This window comes from Manis javanica, chromosome 16 (assembly GCF_040802235.1).
Source record: "Manis javanica isolate MJ-LG chromosome 16, MJ_LKY, whole genome shotgun sequence".
NCBI lineage: Eukaryota > Metazoa > Chordata > Mammalia > Pholidota > Manidae > Manis > Manis javanica.
In genome coordinates this window covers 49,216,485-49,230,516 of record NC_133171.1, presented here as the reverse complement: position 1 = coordinate 49,230,516, position 14,032 = coordinate 49,216,485, and the positions used below count along the sequence as shown (strand labels likewise).

At 49.9% G+C, this 14,032-nt stretch overlaps 1 protein-coding gene across 11 annotated transcripts in view; it reads right to left on the bottom strand.

Moving 5' to 3' along the window:
* Positions 1-14,032, bottom strand: part of LOC140846907 (anthrax toxin receptor-like) — a 43,052-nt gene that overhangs the window by 15,362 nt on the left and 13,658 nt on the right. For 3 of the 11 annotated variants that reach the window (XM_073225117.1, XM_073225119.1, XM_073225120.1), the window contains exons 1-3: positions 4,069-6,956; positions 2,143-2,214; positions 897-968 (exon numbers count right to left, since the gene is read on the bottom strand). In XM_073225117.1, coding sequence (XP_073081218.1) covers positions 897-968; positions 2,143-2,214; positions 4,069-4,268 — 344 coding nt within the window. In that variant the 5' untranslated portion in view covers positions 4,269-6,956. Of the gene's footprint in view, positions 1-896; positions 969-2,142; positions 2,215-4,068; positions 6,957-10,245; positions 11,059-14,032 lie in introns of those variants that run through there. The other 8 variants (XM_073225115.1, XM_073225114.1, XM_073225118.1 and 5 more) reach the window with 6 other exon arrangements.

The following is a 14,032-nucleotide window of genomic DNA, read 5'->3' as shown; positions in this document are numbered from 1 at the left end:
CCCTGACTGCCATGGTGAGTACGGGGTGATCCCAGCTGCGATTCATCACAGTGTGACTGGCAGCACGACCGCCCCCCGGGGGCCCTGCTGAGGGCACCTGTACGCGCACACTTAAGGCAGAGCTTGGCAAGGTCACCGTGCTCACCCTGGCCCCTCCTGTCCACAGGCCCTGGGACCCTCCAGTGCAGGGTCCTCAGGCTCTGTCTGGTGCTCCTCCCACTCTCAGGGGGGTTCCAGTCATTTTCCTCCATGAGAATCTTAACCTACCTGCTACTCAGAAGCTCCATAACATCCCACCTCCCACCTAGACCCTCCTGGGATGCAGGCCCACGGGGCCTTCCTCCAGCACCCTGTCTCAGCCTGGTGTTCAGGACCCACTCCTGGGCTCACGTGACCAGACTCTCTGGGAATGTGCTCCCCTCCTGAAGCACCCACACTTGGATGATACCCATCCCTTCCTCCCTGCTTCTGATTGTCTCCCTCTTTCCCCAGCGGCCCAGGACAGAAACTGACAAACAACAGCAGGTGCCAGGCTCTGTCCTAAAAGGCCCCCCACATCTGCTCCACCTGATTAGGGAATCTCCAGTCAGCCTGTTCTAGGGAAAGCATAGAGCATGGAGGGAAGGACTAGGGTCAGGTGGCAGGATGGGCTCTGAGGGGAGGAGTCTGTCTACTAGCACAGGATCCAGCCAGTGCCAGTGCCAGTGCAGAAGTGGCAGTGGGGCCCAGGGGGGCCAGGGCTGAAGGTCACGGAGGGCAGTGAGGGGAGGGTCCAGGGCAGCCGTGCCTGCACACCAGTGGGTTCCTCAGTGTGGGCTCAGGGGCCCCCTCTGCTCCCTGGCCCTCCCTGTGGCCTGATTGCTGGGTCGGCTCTGGGGGATCAATGAAACACTTACCTGTTCGAGGTCAGCTTCATGTTGATGCGGCCGTGTGTCGAGTAGGTAATGAACGACATACGCTGTTTGGGGCTTGGGAGGAAACATGGGCTTGTGAGCAACTATACACACAGGCTGAAAGTGATGCTATATGCAACAGGGAGGGGGTGCCCACCAAGCTCCCTGTTCTCCATTCTGTCTCTTTTAGTGTGGAGTCTATTTCCTGGACTCCAGAAGTTCTCATCACTTTAGTGAAGGATTATGAGGCCTGGAAGGCGTGCAGCCCTCTTGTCAGAGTGCGGCATAGCACCCTGTAGACCCAAATCCCAAAAGTCTTGTTTGCTCTCTCTGCCTCTCTCTCTCTCACACACACACATGCACACAGGGCTGCTGCATGCACAAGGAGACAGACAGCTTCATACTCTTCCACGAGGGCCCTCCCAAGCTGGCCTCTCCTCTCCTGTCAAATTCTTGGTACTTTCACTTCTCCTCCTCCCTGGACCATCTTCCCCAACTCCCTCCCCCTCATCTCAAAGAAATTATCCTCCCTCATCAGCCATTCATATTCTCCTCTCCCTTTTCACCTTCTGGCCCCTCTCTTCTGATCGCCTGGCCCTCATTATCCTTTAGTTACATTGTTCCCACAGGTCCCTATATGAGCTCCCCACTGGTCCTGGCTCTTGCCCACAATTATGAGACTTCTCTGCCTGGAGTACAGCTGGAGTCCTGCCTTTCTGGAGTCCCACCAGCGTCTCTGATCACGCATCATCCAGAGCTCCCTATGGCTCACAGCAGGAAATCCAAGCCCTGCTTCCTGGCATTATTGGCCTCTTTTGCCTTGGTCACAAGTTGACCTCTCGCTTCATCTCCCAGCCTTCCCATGTTAATCATGTTCAGCCAAACAGACCTCTTACTGCTCAAATGACCTTCATGGTTCTTGTTACCCTGTATTTCTCATCCTTCAAGATCTAGATAAAATTTCCACATCCAGATGTTTAGTTACAGTGTTAAGTAGTTTGCCTAGTTCCTAATCTATGAGGTCCTCCAGGGAAGACTGTGCCCCTGAAAACAAGGCCTGACTCCCAGGAAGGAACCAAGCAAGGCTGCAGAGATCTTAGAAAACAAATGGGATCTGTCCTTCTCTCCTGCTTCAGAACACTGCCCTGAGCTTTGCGACCTGAGGTAGTCCCATGTCCACTGCATCTAAATACCAATGTACTCAGTTAGAGAGGAAAACGCCCTGCAACACAGAGCTGAAAAGCCATACTTTTTAAATCTGTTCACCAAATCCTGCACAAAGCTCTGTGTGAACTCCCAGTTGTCATTTACACTGCGTGATCTGAAAAAGAAGAAGACATGAGTCAGAGATGGAGGTGCATGTATCACGTGAGCATGGTTTCTGCCTTCCCTGCCTTCCTGCAGGCCCTTAGCAAGCTCCTCCACGAGAGCCCCCAGCTCCTGAAATAGCTAAAGCCAGCACAGCTCCTGGAGTGAGGTCAGCGGGTTACCTTCGTGGTGACTTTAGTCAGTGTGAGTGGCAGCAACTGACTCATTAGACCTGTGTGGTAGGGGATGGGGGACTTCTCCGATGAGGGGCTTTCGGTGGCAAACACGGATGGTTGATCATGCTACATGGGAATGTTAGGAAATGAGGTAGGATGCATTGGTCTGTAAAGCCTCCCGAAATTCTGATACGCTGTCTCTCCTGGTCCCCCATTTTCCCTTGGGAATCACCATTCCCAGCTCTCTGCTCCTCTTCCAGCCCTCGAACACGGAGGTGGGTCATGGCTCTCCGCTCTTCCTCCCCACCATTCCTTCTGCCTACAAGGCTACATCTAAAACCGTCAGCAAACAGTGAGGAAACTAAGGACAGATGACCCCAATATCAAGATTATCCAGGGAGAACGTGTCTATCAGGCACTTTACGTACATGATTTCTGATTCCAGAACAACCCTATGATAGTACAATTATTCCCACTTTTCAGATGAGAAAACAGGATTCCACAGGTCATAGAATGTGACACAATTTCAATAGCTAGCATGGATGTGAACCCAGCTCTGGCTGCAAAGCCCACACTCTACCCATCGCACTTGGCAGGTCAGGGTGACACTGAGGCAGACAACTGCTGGGTAGCAAAGTCCTTCCCCGAGACAGTGAGGAGGGACTTTTCCTCCTTGGCAGGGGAGGCTCCCAGCTCTGCGGGTTCAGCTGGGCTTGCATCCCCCTATCAGCAGTCTCCATGGAGACTAGGGGGAGTCAGAGGCAGTCCCCCCTGGGATGGAATGAGGCAGCTCAGGGATCCTGGGTCCTGCAGCCCCTCCAGCCTCCAGGAGCTGCCCTCCTTTTCAGGAGACTGCACATCACATGCCTGCCCTGCTCTCCCTCCAGGATGGTTTTAAAGACAACAGAAAGGCCAAGAAAGCCCTTGGACACCAGAGACTCCTTTAAATATATTGACAGTCATACCACTGTCAACACTGAATAAGTAGCATTTATTCCCAGCCCACACAGGAGGTGAAAATGGAAGCAAGGTCACCTCCCCCAAAGACTGACACCCCCAAACCCCTTCCTTCTTTGAGGGCTTGCAGGGGCCTAACCCACAGCCTAGCTCCCCTGGGCTCTGGACAAACCAAAGTGTCCTGGAAGTGCACACACACACTGCAACTTGGGTCTCCAAGGTGTCCGAGAAAGAAGCAAAACACTGGCAGCAAGAAAGCCAAGGGCTTTCTAAGTAGTGACACTGGGGATGCCCAAAAGCCACCTGGCCATCTCCCTGGGGCCCATTTACACAATAGTCATCGGTGTGAAAAACAAAATAAAACAAAACATGCCAACAGACAAAAACCAAAAGCCAAAGCCAGAGGGCGCTAACTGCTGAGAAGTTTGCTCCCAGTAATTTCCTCGCCAGCTGACTAAGGGGCCTGCAGGTCACAGATCTGGGCCATGTGGTCGGAGGGACTGAGTCATCTAGAAACCAGATGGGGGCCTTTAATCCTTTTTAGGAGAAAAAGTCCCAGGGAACAAATGCCTGGGGCATTCTTTCTGCCCCAGGAACAGGGAGGCCACAGAGAGTCTGTTCCTTGAATGTGACCAAGACAGTCCCTGCTTCCCTCTCTCAGAGCCTGGCGCCCCGTACTGACCCCAGGGACAGCACTGTTCTATGGCACTGACTAGAGCAGGAGGGCCACTCACGAGTCCAAGACGAAGTACAGGTCGTCAGTGCTCCAGCAGGATTCCCCATCTGCTGGGCTCTCCTGGAGCCTGGAGCTGGGGTGGTGACCTTGGTCCTGGGTGAAGTAGCGGTGGAGGGTGCTCCGGGTGGTCAGGAACAGAGATGGCAGCAGCAGCAGCAGGAGGATGACAAACATGGGTCCCAGCATCCTGGGGCCCATAAACTTCAGGCCACCTCAAGCCAACACCTCCTCTGCTTCCTCCCGTGCTCAGGGTCCTCGGCACTCCCAACCTCAGCTCTACTCACGCTCTGATCAATATACCTTGCACCTGCAAGCAGCCACCTGATACCTGCCCTGTGGGTCCAAGTAGCAAGTGGTTGGCTGTGGGGTGATGGCCCCACTACTTATGCACCTTCACCCCACCCTGCTGAGGTATGTCCATTATGATGGACAACAGGTTGCCATGGTGACCTTGTGACCTGCAGCTCTGCTCAGTGTTCTCCCTGTGGGCAACCCCAGGCAGGAGTTTGAAGGGGTGGTCAGATGAGGCCTCTATTTGTCCCTTATCCAAAACCCTCCCAGGGTCTTTACAATTTCAAGGAAACCCAGCCCTTTGGTAAACTGACAGAGGGCAGCTGAGGGGGCCTACATAAGGACATCACTGAGTGTGAGCAGGTGGAGACAAGAGTGCTGTAAAGTTTATCTGTGGGGACACTGAAGTCACCCAAGGAATAGAAGGATCTGGAAGACGGTTGTGAAAGCAGGCTAGTGTCCTTTGCGAATGAGGGACATTCCAGTTATCTGCTCTGTGTATTGAACCATCCCAGTCCTAAGGACAAAAAACACAACAATTCCATATGCTCACAGGTTCTGCGGATTAGAAATTCAGAGATGTCTGAGCGGGCATGGGCTGACTTTCCTCCATGGAAACCCACTTGCCCTTTCATGTAAATTTTGGAATCATATCAGAAACTCTCCACCACCTAAACCTCTCTTAATATTTTACCAAAATAAAGTTAAATATGTAGATACATTTGGAGGGATTTGAATCTGCTATCTGGATTCTCCTACCAGTGCACATCAGGCACCAGGCCTACTTCCCTCCTTAGGGGCAAAACCACCCATGGGTTTCTGATCTGAAATGCCAAGGTGCCCCCTAATGGGTGCAGGCAGGGGCACGCAGAGGGGGACACAGCTCTGAGGGCACACCCTGCCTCAAACCCAGCGTGGGCTGCAGGAAAGGCTACTCCCAGGTGCGTGGTGGTGCTGGGGATGGATTAATTCCTGGGTGTCACCAGCAGGTGTCCAGGCTGGGCTCACTGTGGGGAGGCAGCCTGATGTGGGACGGTTGTCACTGGAGGAAAGGAGGGCCTACTTACATGGGGATTTCTTGTTACCCAATCTGAATTGACAAATAACTTCCTCTGTGTTGTCTACATTTTGAAAGCCTTTTCTAATAACCTTCAATTTCTTCTTAACTGCGAGAGTATCATCAATATGTCTGTGTGAGGAAGGGCTGAGGTATTTTCCTCAGATCACAACTATGGCAGGCCGCCCCCAAAACAGAATCCCCATGAACTCTTGGGAGGAGGCAGCTGTAGCTGAACCAACATTTGGGCAACGTCCTCGCCAGATTCTCCCCAGGGGTCACTGACGGCCCACTCTCAGGAGCATGGGCTGGGCCTAGCCTTAGGTGCTGCTCCCCACCTCCAGTGACCCACGAAGTCCATTCATTAAAGGCACCCAGCCTAGTTCCCTCTATAGGGGAAAACCAGCCATGGGTTTCTGCTCTGAAATACCAAGGTGCCCCCTAATGGGCACAGGCAGGGACCAGGCAACCCTTACGTAGTTGAGAGAGGAGCCAACACATCCTGGTGAGTCAGCCCTGTGTCATGTCCGAGCTGCACACATACACCTTGGTGCCTGTGGGACTTTCTGGAACCTGGAGTCAATTCTCTATCGCCCGCCCCCCTTCCTGGGGGCTTATCACAGAATGAAAACCAGAGAAGCCAGGCCCGTTCTTATGGAAACAGATTGTGGGGTTTCAATAGGGTACGTGGCTTCCCCCAACACCTGGCAGTCAGAGGGTCAGGATCTGCTGTCAGTACCCAATCCAGGACCACAGAGGATGCCACCTCTGCTCTAGACCCAGCCGAATAGCTATCATGCAGCTCCTCTGGAACACTCTGGGCTCTGGTTTTCAACTCATGGGGCTGTGAATGCTGAGCCTGAAACCCTAGAGGGGACCTAGCTGGCCTGAGCCTTGTGGGGAAATTTGGCAACAGCCTCTACTTCCATGTCTGTGACACGCAGGGAGTGTGGAGCCCAGGGCAGGGCTGAGAGCCCGGAGCACGGCAGGTGCCGGCACCCCTGGGAACGGTGCACAGCGCCCCTCTGCACCATGTGTCGTACCCTGCCTTGTGTCCCTGCTGCCCTTCAGGCCCTGCTCTTGGCCACTTGTCCTCTTGCAGGAACTACAGCTCTCAGGGGTCTGCTTCACTCTGGGAATTGTAGGCATGTGGAGCCAGGATGAGGTTTCAGGGTTTTGAGCAGAAGAGATGTTGAGTTAAAGGACTGTGCTCTGCCCAGACTGCTGCTCCATTTACATTCTATCTGTCCTCACCCTGTTCCTCCAAAAGCAAAAACCCCAAGAAGAAAGTGAATCCAAGAGTGAGCACAGCCAGCTTGCAGGCAGCTGTACTACCCCCGCTACACTCCCGCTGCCCACCAGCTCTGAGAGCGCAGAGGGACCTGCAGCCCCAGGACGGGAGGCAGATCCTTTCTGGAAGGGAGGGCATTCTTTCTGGGAGAAAAGTTATACGCCAGGCTTCCTGGGATCCAAGGACAGGGGATGGAAGGCAGGCACCTCCCTGGGAAGATTTTTTAACAAATCTTTTACTTCCTCCACAGCACCTTACAGCTTGCATTCTCGAGCTGCCTCCTCTCATATCAATGCCATTTTATTCTTCAGTAAATCCACAGTCCTTCACAGTTCAAGTTCTTGTGCTGCCATTTCTCATGTCTCTTGCAGAAGCACATTCCTCTCATCTGTAGATATTTTGAATACTGTGAGAAACAGCCAAACCATGGTTCCCACTGCCCAATGGCCACTCTTTTTTCTTCAAGAAGCTCCTTAATATGCTGTGGGCTCCACCTTCCTCAAGTCCTGGGACAGGGTTGAGTCCTGTAGCAGACAAGCCACCTCAGATCAGATGCCCACTGGGGGCCACTCAAATGTCTCCCCTTTATAGGGGTATCCCGCTGAAGTAACCCTCCTATGAGGGTAGCCTTTTCCATTCTTTGGTCTACAATGAATCCTGCTGGCTAAGCCAGTTGTCTTGACTGAGTGTTTCAGTCCCATACAAGCTCACAATGGATTCAGTGAGACCAAGAAATGACAATGGAACATTCTTGGGATAAAAGGGTTACACCCAGCTCTATTCTCCTGGTGATAGGTTGAGCACTAGAATCACATCTGCATCCAACTGTCTCCAGGTCCATAATCCTCCTCCATCTCTGCCTCCACCCAGGGCACGGGGCAGAGCTCTTTAGATCATGACTCAGTCAATATTAGCTCATTGCCTATGGATGCGCAAGCACTAGCCTAGCAGTAGGCCAATTAGATCAAGAAGTTTGGGGCCGGTGAGCATCTTGGCCACAGGAGCTTGCATTTCCCCACACTGAGATCGTGTTCCTGAGAGACACTGTGGAGAAGGTAAAGGATGTAGCAGAGGACATGCTCTGTGGAGCAAAACAGCTGCCGTCAGCTCCAGAAATGGAGGAGGGTACACTGAAGGGGAATGAGGAGGTAGAGGTGGTGCTGGAGGCCCCAACGCTCCTCTGTTGAAAGCCTGCCCAGCTGTAAGTCAAGTAAATAAAGAGATAGCAACTGCAGGTTCCTCCAGGAGAGGTACAGCCCGCTCTCCAGGGCACAGTGCACTCTATGTTCCCCTAAACACAGGCAGAGCTGGTGGATTTGGGCTTCCAGTCTCAGCAGAAACCCTCAGAATCCATATCAGCCTGGCTCCTGTTCATAGAGGTGGAGAGTATCCTCCTGTCTGAATCAGAGATGGGAAAGCTGGCTTCCCTGACAACTCATCCTGTCTTGCAACAGCCAGTGCAGAATGAACACCAGACCCCTGGGACCCATTCCCTACTCAAATGGCTGATGGCCACACTTCTCACTGTACAGCCCAATCCGGTGACTTACCATCTTCCCCACTAGATGGCAGCTGCATGCCAAGCTCTTAACAGGTGTTAACAGAATTTGGGCATGAAAAATACCATTTATAACCCAGTAAATTATGACCCAAACGGGGAGCTGTTTACAGTGGAGATAAGGGTATGGTGCTGCAAATGGCTCCCTGAACCCTCTTTGGGCCCTTAGTAGCCATTCTTGCCCCTCATGTAGGGCAGCCAATAAATGAGGTTACCCATATTGTGGCAGATTTGGAGGAAGCTGAAGTGCTGAAGGCACAGAAGGGAGTGCAGTCCCCTACTGAGAGGAAGGGCTTAAAGGGCCCCGTGAAGGTCATGAGGACCCAAATATGGATTGATTTGAGAGGGGCAGGAGCGGACAGAGAGAACTTGGATGGGAAGTTCAACAGAATTTTATTGGAGCTGTGGTAACAACTGAAGCCAGAGCAGTGGTTCCAGCAGCTGGGGATCAAGAAATGGAGACAAAGCCACAGTCTTGGCCTGTGAGCCTGCAAGACTTCCTGCTGGACAGTGAGCCATCCTCACCTGAACGCACACACGAAGGTGAGTGGGCTATAGTTTTACTGAGTGGAGGGTCAAGGCACCCACCCGCCTTGGGGCACCAGGTGGGGACCAGAGGCCACATGCTCAAACATCAATTCATTGGTACCCAGTGAATGTTCAACACATGCCAGCTCTGGCAGACACAGGAGCTGAATGTTCACTGACTTATGGCAACCCTGAGCGGTTTCAGGGACCCCCAATGTTATAGTTGGATACAGAGGTAAGGCCACCAGACTTAAACAAGCCTGAATCCCGTTGGGAATAGGGCATCTATACCCAAAGAAATATACTCTGTACATCTCTCCAATCTTTAAATATATTTTGGAGATTGATATCCTCCGGGGCCTATGGTTGCAGACCACTGCAGCTGAGTTCAGACTGAGCATATGTGTGGTAAAGGCAGTTCTGAGTGGACATGCTAAGCACCTGCCTGTATCTATTCTTGTGCATCAGCACGTGTCTAATGCCAAGCAATACAAATTCCCTGGAGGGCATAGAGGAATTGGAGAACCCCTCCCAGGAACTGAAAAGTGGGCATTATAAAACCTACTCAAAGCCCTTTTAATCCCCTGGTGTGGCTGGTAAAAAATCTAGATGGCTGCTGGCATATGACCGTGGGTTACAGAGTACTGAGTAAGTCACACCCCCTCTGCAGGCTGCTGTCCCCTCTAGTACAGCCCTCATGAATACCCTAAGTCATGAACTAGGGACATATTATGTTGTGGATCTTGCTAATGCTTTCTTCTCCATAAACATACCACAGGACAGTCAGGAACAGTTTTCCTTCACCGGGGAAGGATGGCACTGGCCTGTCACTGTCCTTCCACGAGAGCACCTCCACAGTCCCACTGTCTGTCATGGACTTGGAGCCCAGGGTTTGCAGCATGGGAGAACCTGCCAATGGTGCAGCTGTACCATTATATTGATGATATCATGCTTACTGTTTATTTTCTTACCAGAAGTCCTGCATGCAACAAACATTGTGCAGCACCTAGACTGCTGCAACACGTACAGGAGAAAGGGTGGGCTGTGAACAGCACCAAGTTTCAGGGTCCTGGTTTGTCAGTCAAATTCCTGGGGGTTTTCTGGTCGGGTAAGACTGAAGTTACCCCAGAAGCAGTGATTATAGATGAAGTTCAGGCTTTTCCTACCCCCAGAACTGTCACACTATTGCAAGAGTTTTTGGGTCCTTTAGGCTACTGGAGAGTGTTTATCCCACACTTGGCACTAATGATGAAGCCCTTATACCATGTGTTATGAGTGGGCATCAGGTGGGCCTAGGAGGAGACGTGCATTTTCTTTCACTGCTGAAAAATGGGCCAAGGCCTTCTAGGCCTTGAGTGTGATAGACCTGTCAAGACCCTGTAACATGGGTGTCCATGTGACCATAGACAGTTATGGCTGGGTTCCCTGGAAGTAGCTTGAATGGACTCACCAACTTACTGAATTCTCGTGAAAATTCTGAAAAAGAGCAGACGCCATTTGCTGCTGGCATCTCCATGAGTTGATGAAGCAGATCTAATTGGCCCAGGTATGTTGGCTGGAAGGAAAGCGTGACTCTGATGTGACCCGATGGTTACAAAAATGTTTGTTGCATCTGGGCCAAAAGACAATGTGGGTTGTTGCCCTTCAGCAGGGCCTGGACTTTAACCTTTGAGGAAGTCATCAGAGCCCTGCAGGAGTGCACTGTATGCTCTGAAAGGGACTTAACACCAAGGGAAACAAAAGCGAAAAGGAACAAATGGGACTACATCAAGCTAAAAAGATTCTGTACAGCAAAGGACACCATCAGCAGAACAAAAATACATCCTACAGTATGGGAGAATGTATTTATTTGTAAATGACATATCTGACAAGGAGGTAACATCCAAAATACATAAAGAACTCACACACCTCATCAACCAAAAAGGAAATAACCCAATTAAAAAATGGGCAGAGGATCTGAACAGACACTTCTCCAAAGAAAAAATTCAGATGACCAGCAGGCACATGAAAAGATGCTCCACATCGCTAATCACAATGGAAATGTAAATTAAAACCACAATGAGATATCACCTCACACCAGTTAGGATGGCCACCATAGAAAAGACTAAGAACAAGAAATGCTGGCGAGGATGTGGAGAAAGGGGAACCCTCCTACATTGCTGGTGGGAATGTAAACTAGTTCAACCATTGTGGAAAGCAATATAGAGGTTCCTCAAAAAACTAAAAATAGAAATACAATTTGACCAGGGAATCCCACTTCTAGGAATTTGCCCAGGAAAACAAGTTCTCAGATTCAAAAAGAGATATGCACCCCTTTTTTTTATCACAGCACTATTTACAATAGCCAAGACTGGAAGCATCGAGTAGATGAGTGGATAAAGAAGAGGTCGTACATATACACAATGGAATATTATTCAGCCATAGGAAAGAAACAAATCCTACCATTTGCAACAACATGGATGGAGCTGGAGGATATTATGCTCAGTAAAATAAGCTAGGCGAAGAAGGACACGTACCAAATGAGTTCCCTCATTTGTGGGCTATAACAACAAAGCAAAACTGAAGGATCAAAACAGCAGCAGACCACAGCTCCAAGAAGGGACTAGTGGTTACCAAGGGGAGGTGTGGGGGCGGGTGGATGGGGAGGGAGGGAGAAGAGGCTGAGGGGTATTATGATTGGCACACATGATGTGGGGAGGATCACGGGGTAGACAGTATAGCACAGAGAAGGCAAATAGTGACTCTGTGGCATCTTACTTCACTGATAGACAGTAACTGCAATGGAGTATGGGGGGCTCGATAATATGGGTGAATGTAGTAACCAAAATGTTTTTCATGTGAAACCTTCATAAGAGTGTATATCAATCATACCTTAATAAAAATATAAAATAAAAAAATAAATGGGACTCAGACCAAGTCGCACAGCAACCTGGGATGATACCTAAGGGACTGATACTCCTCAAGTGGCAGGTAACAAATCCTACCATTTACAACAACATGGATGGAGTTAGAGGGTGTTACATTCAGTGAAATAAGCCAGGCAGAGAAAGCCAAGTATCAAATGATTTCACTCATCTGTGGAGTATAAGAACAAAGCAAAAACTGAAGGAACAAAACAGCAGGAGAATCACAGAACCCAAGAATGGACTAACAATTACCAAAGGGAAAAGGACTGGGGAGGAAAGGTGGGAAGGGAGGGAGAAGGGGAATAAGGGGCATTACGATTAGCACACATAATGTGTGTGGGGGGCACGGGGAAGGCAGTATAGCACAGAGAAGACAAGCAGTGACTCTATAGCATCTTACTACGCTGATGGACAGTGACTGTAATGGGGTATGTGGGGGGGACTTGATAATGGGGGGAATCTAGTAACCACAATGTTGTTCATGTAAGTGTATATTAATGATACCAAAAAATAAAAATAAATAAATAAATAAGAAGGAACAAGCTAGAACTAGTACTCCTAAATCACGTGATGTCACCAATACTGATCTAGGAACATGGCCTCGGGTACACACACCATCCATAACACTGGGCATGGATACTCTTCCTGTCACTAAAACTGCAGACACAGCCCATCAACTCACTGAACACAAGGGCCCTAAAATACCACCATCAGGACTACTGGTGGCTATGCCCAGATGTGGGATGAGTTTATGTGGCTTACCCCAGGTTATGGACATTTGAGCCCTGGGTCACCCTTATGTTAGATGTTCAAAAATTAAAAAATCACTCTAAACAAAACCGGCACAACTGTACCAAGAATCTGGGATGGATATCGCTGAACCTAGGCAGTCATTCTGCCACATTAAGGTATGGCAACTGGTTTGGGGCTGACTCATTGTACTGCCCAGGTATATACTAGGTAGCCCCAAACGGGACCCATGGTTATGTGGCACAGATCTTTGCCCGTGGCCTCCACCCAGGTGGTTCGGCTGCTGTACCCTGGGTTTTCCCTGGGCATAGGGGAGAATCAACCCCAGTGTAACCACACCTGCCCAAGTCCCTCTCTTTTAAGCTAGATGAGCACAATCCATCTTTCACTGGTATGTATGATCATTTGGCCTCTTTGCCCCACACATTGGCCTGGAGTATGTTATAGCATATATAAAAGCTCTTATGAAATTTATTCAACAAGCCTTAAGTGAGAGCCAAGAAGGCCTGTCCTTATTGAACACCGATGTGTCCCTAAGAGATAAGCTGTCCTCCAAAATGGGATGGATTTGCATATTATTAGGGCATCCCAAGGAGACACCTGTGCCATTATCCAAGCAGAATGTTATGTATTTATACCTGATGAGTCTACTTTATCATCTTTATTAAGGACATTTACTGAGGACACAGTTGAATGACCTAAGTGATCCAACACCCAGCCTAAGGGATTTAATAGATCAGTAGTTTGGATTATGGGGCTCCAAGTGGAAAAAATCGTAGTTGATTTTGGGAGTCATTGTCCTAATCTGGGTTTTCTTCTTGCACACACCCGTGCTGTTGCTGCAGCATATGTCTCCAATACAGCCAGACGGCTGTCAAAGGAGCCCCCTCTGTGTTGGTGAAACTCTTTGTTGACCACTCAGGGCACAATGCAAGGGGCAGGGGAGGGGAGGGAGCATATGAGATTATAACAACCAATCACAAGGGATGGAGGGTAGAAGGAAATCATCAAGAAGACATGACCACCAATTGACCTGTGACCCAAGCAACTGGAGGCTCCTCACCCCTGCCCTGTCCTTAAAATGTGGGCTCTGCCTGCCTTCTCTGCTCCTAGAAGCTGCCTGAGGCTATAACCTTGAGATAGCAATGCGGGTTTGATACCATCTGGACTGTATACATGACCAAACCCAGTTACAGCTTCTGTGTAAACTTTAAGATTTGGTGGGTGGGTATGAAGATCTACTCATTTTGTGGCTGCCCAAGACAAGTCTCATCTGTAAATTCCTTTGCTTACTAACTTTGCTACCTATCATTCTGGAATGGCCTGCGTCTTTGTAGGTCTTTCCCTGCCCTCCAAGTATGGGACCATTTTCAGATTATACCTGAGAAGATCCCAAAGAGCTTGTGAACCAGCATACTTATGTGTGGAATCAAAACAAAAAACAAAAAGCAGAACTCATACATACAGAGAACAGGTTGGTGGTTGCCAGAGACAAGGATGGAGGGGGCAGTGAAATGGGTGAAGGTGGGCAATAGGCATAAATTTCCAGCTATTTATAAATAAGTCCTGGGGGGTAATGTA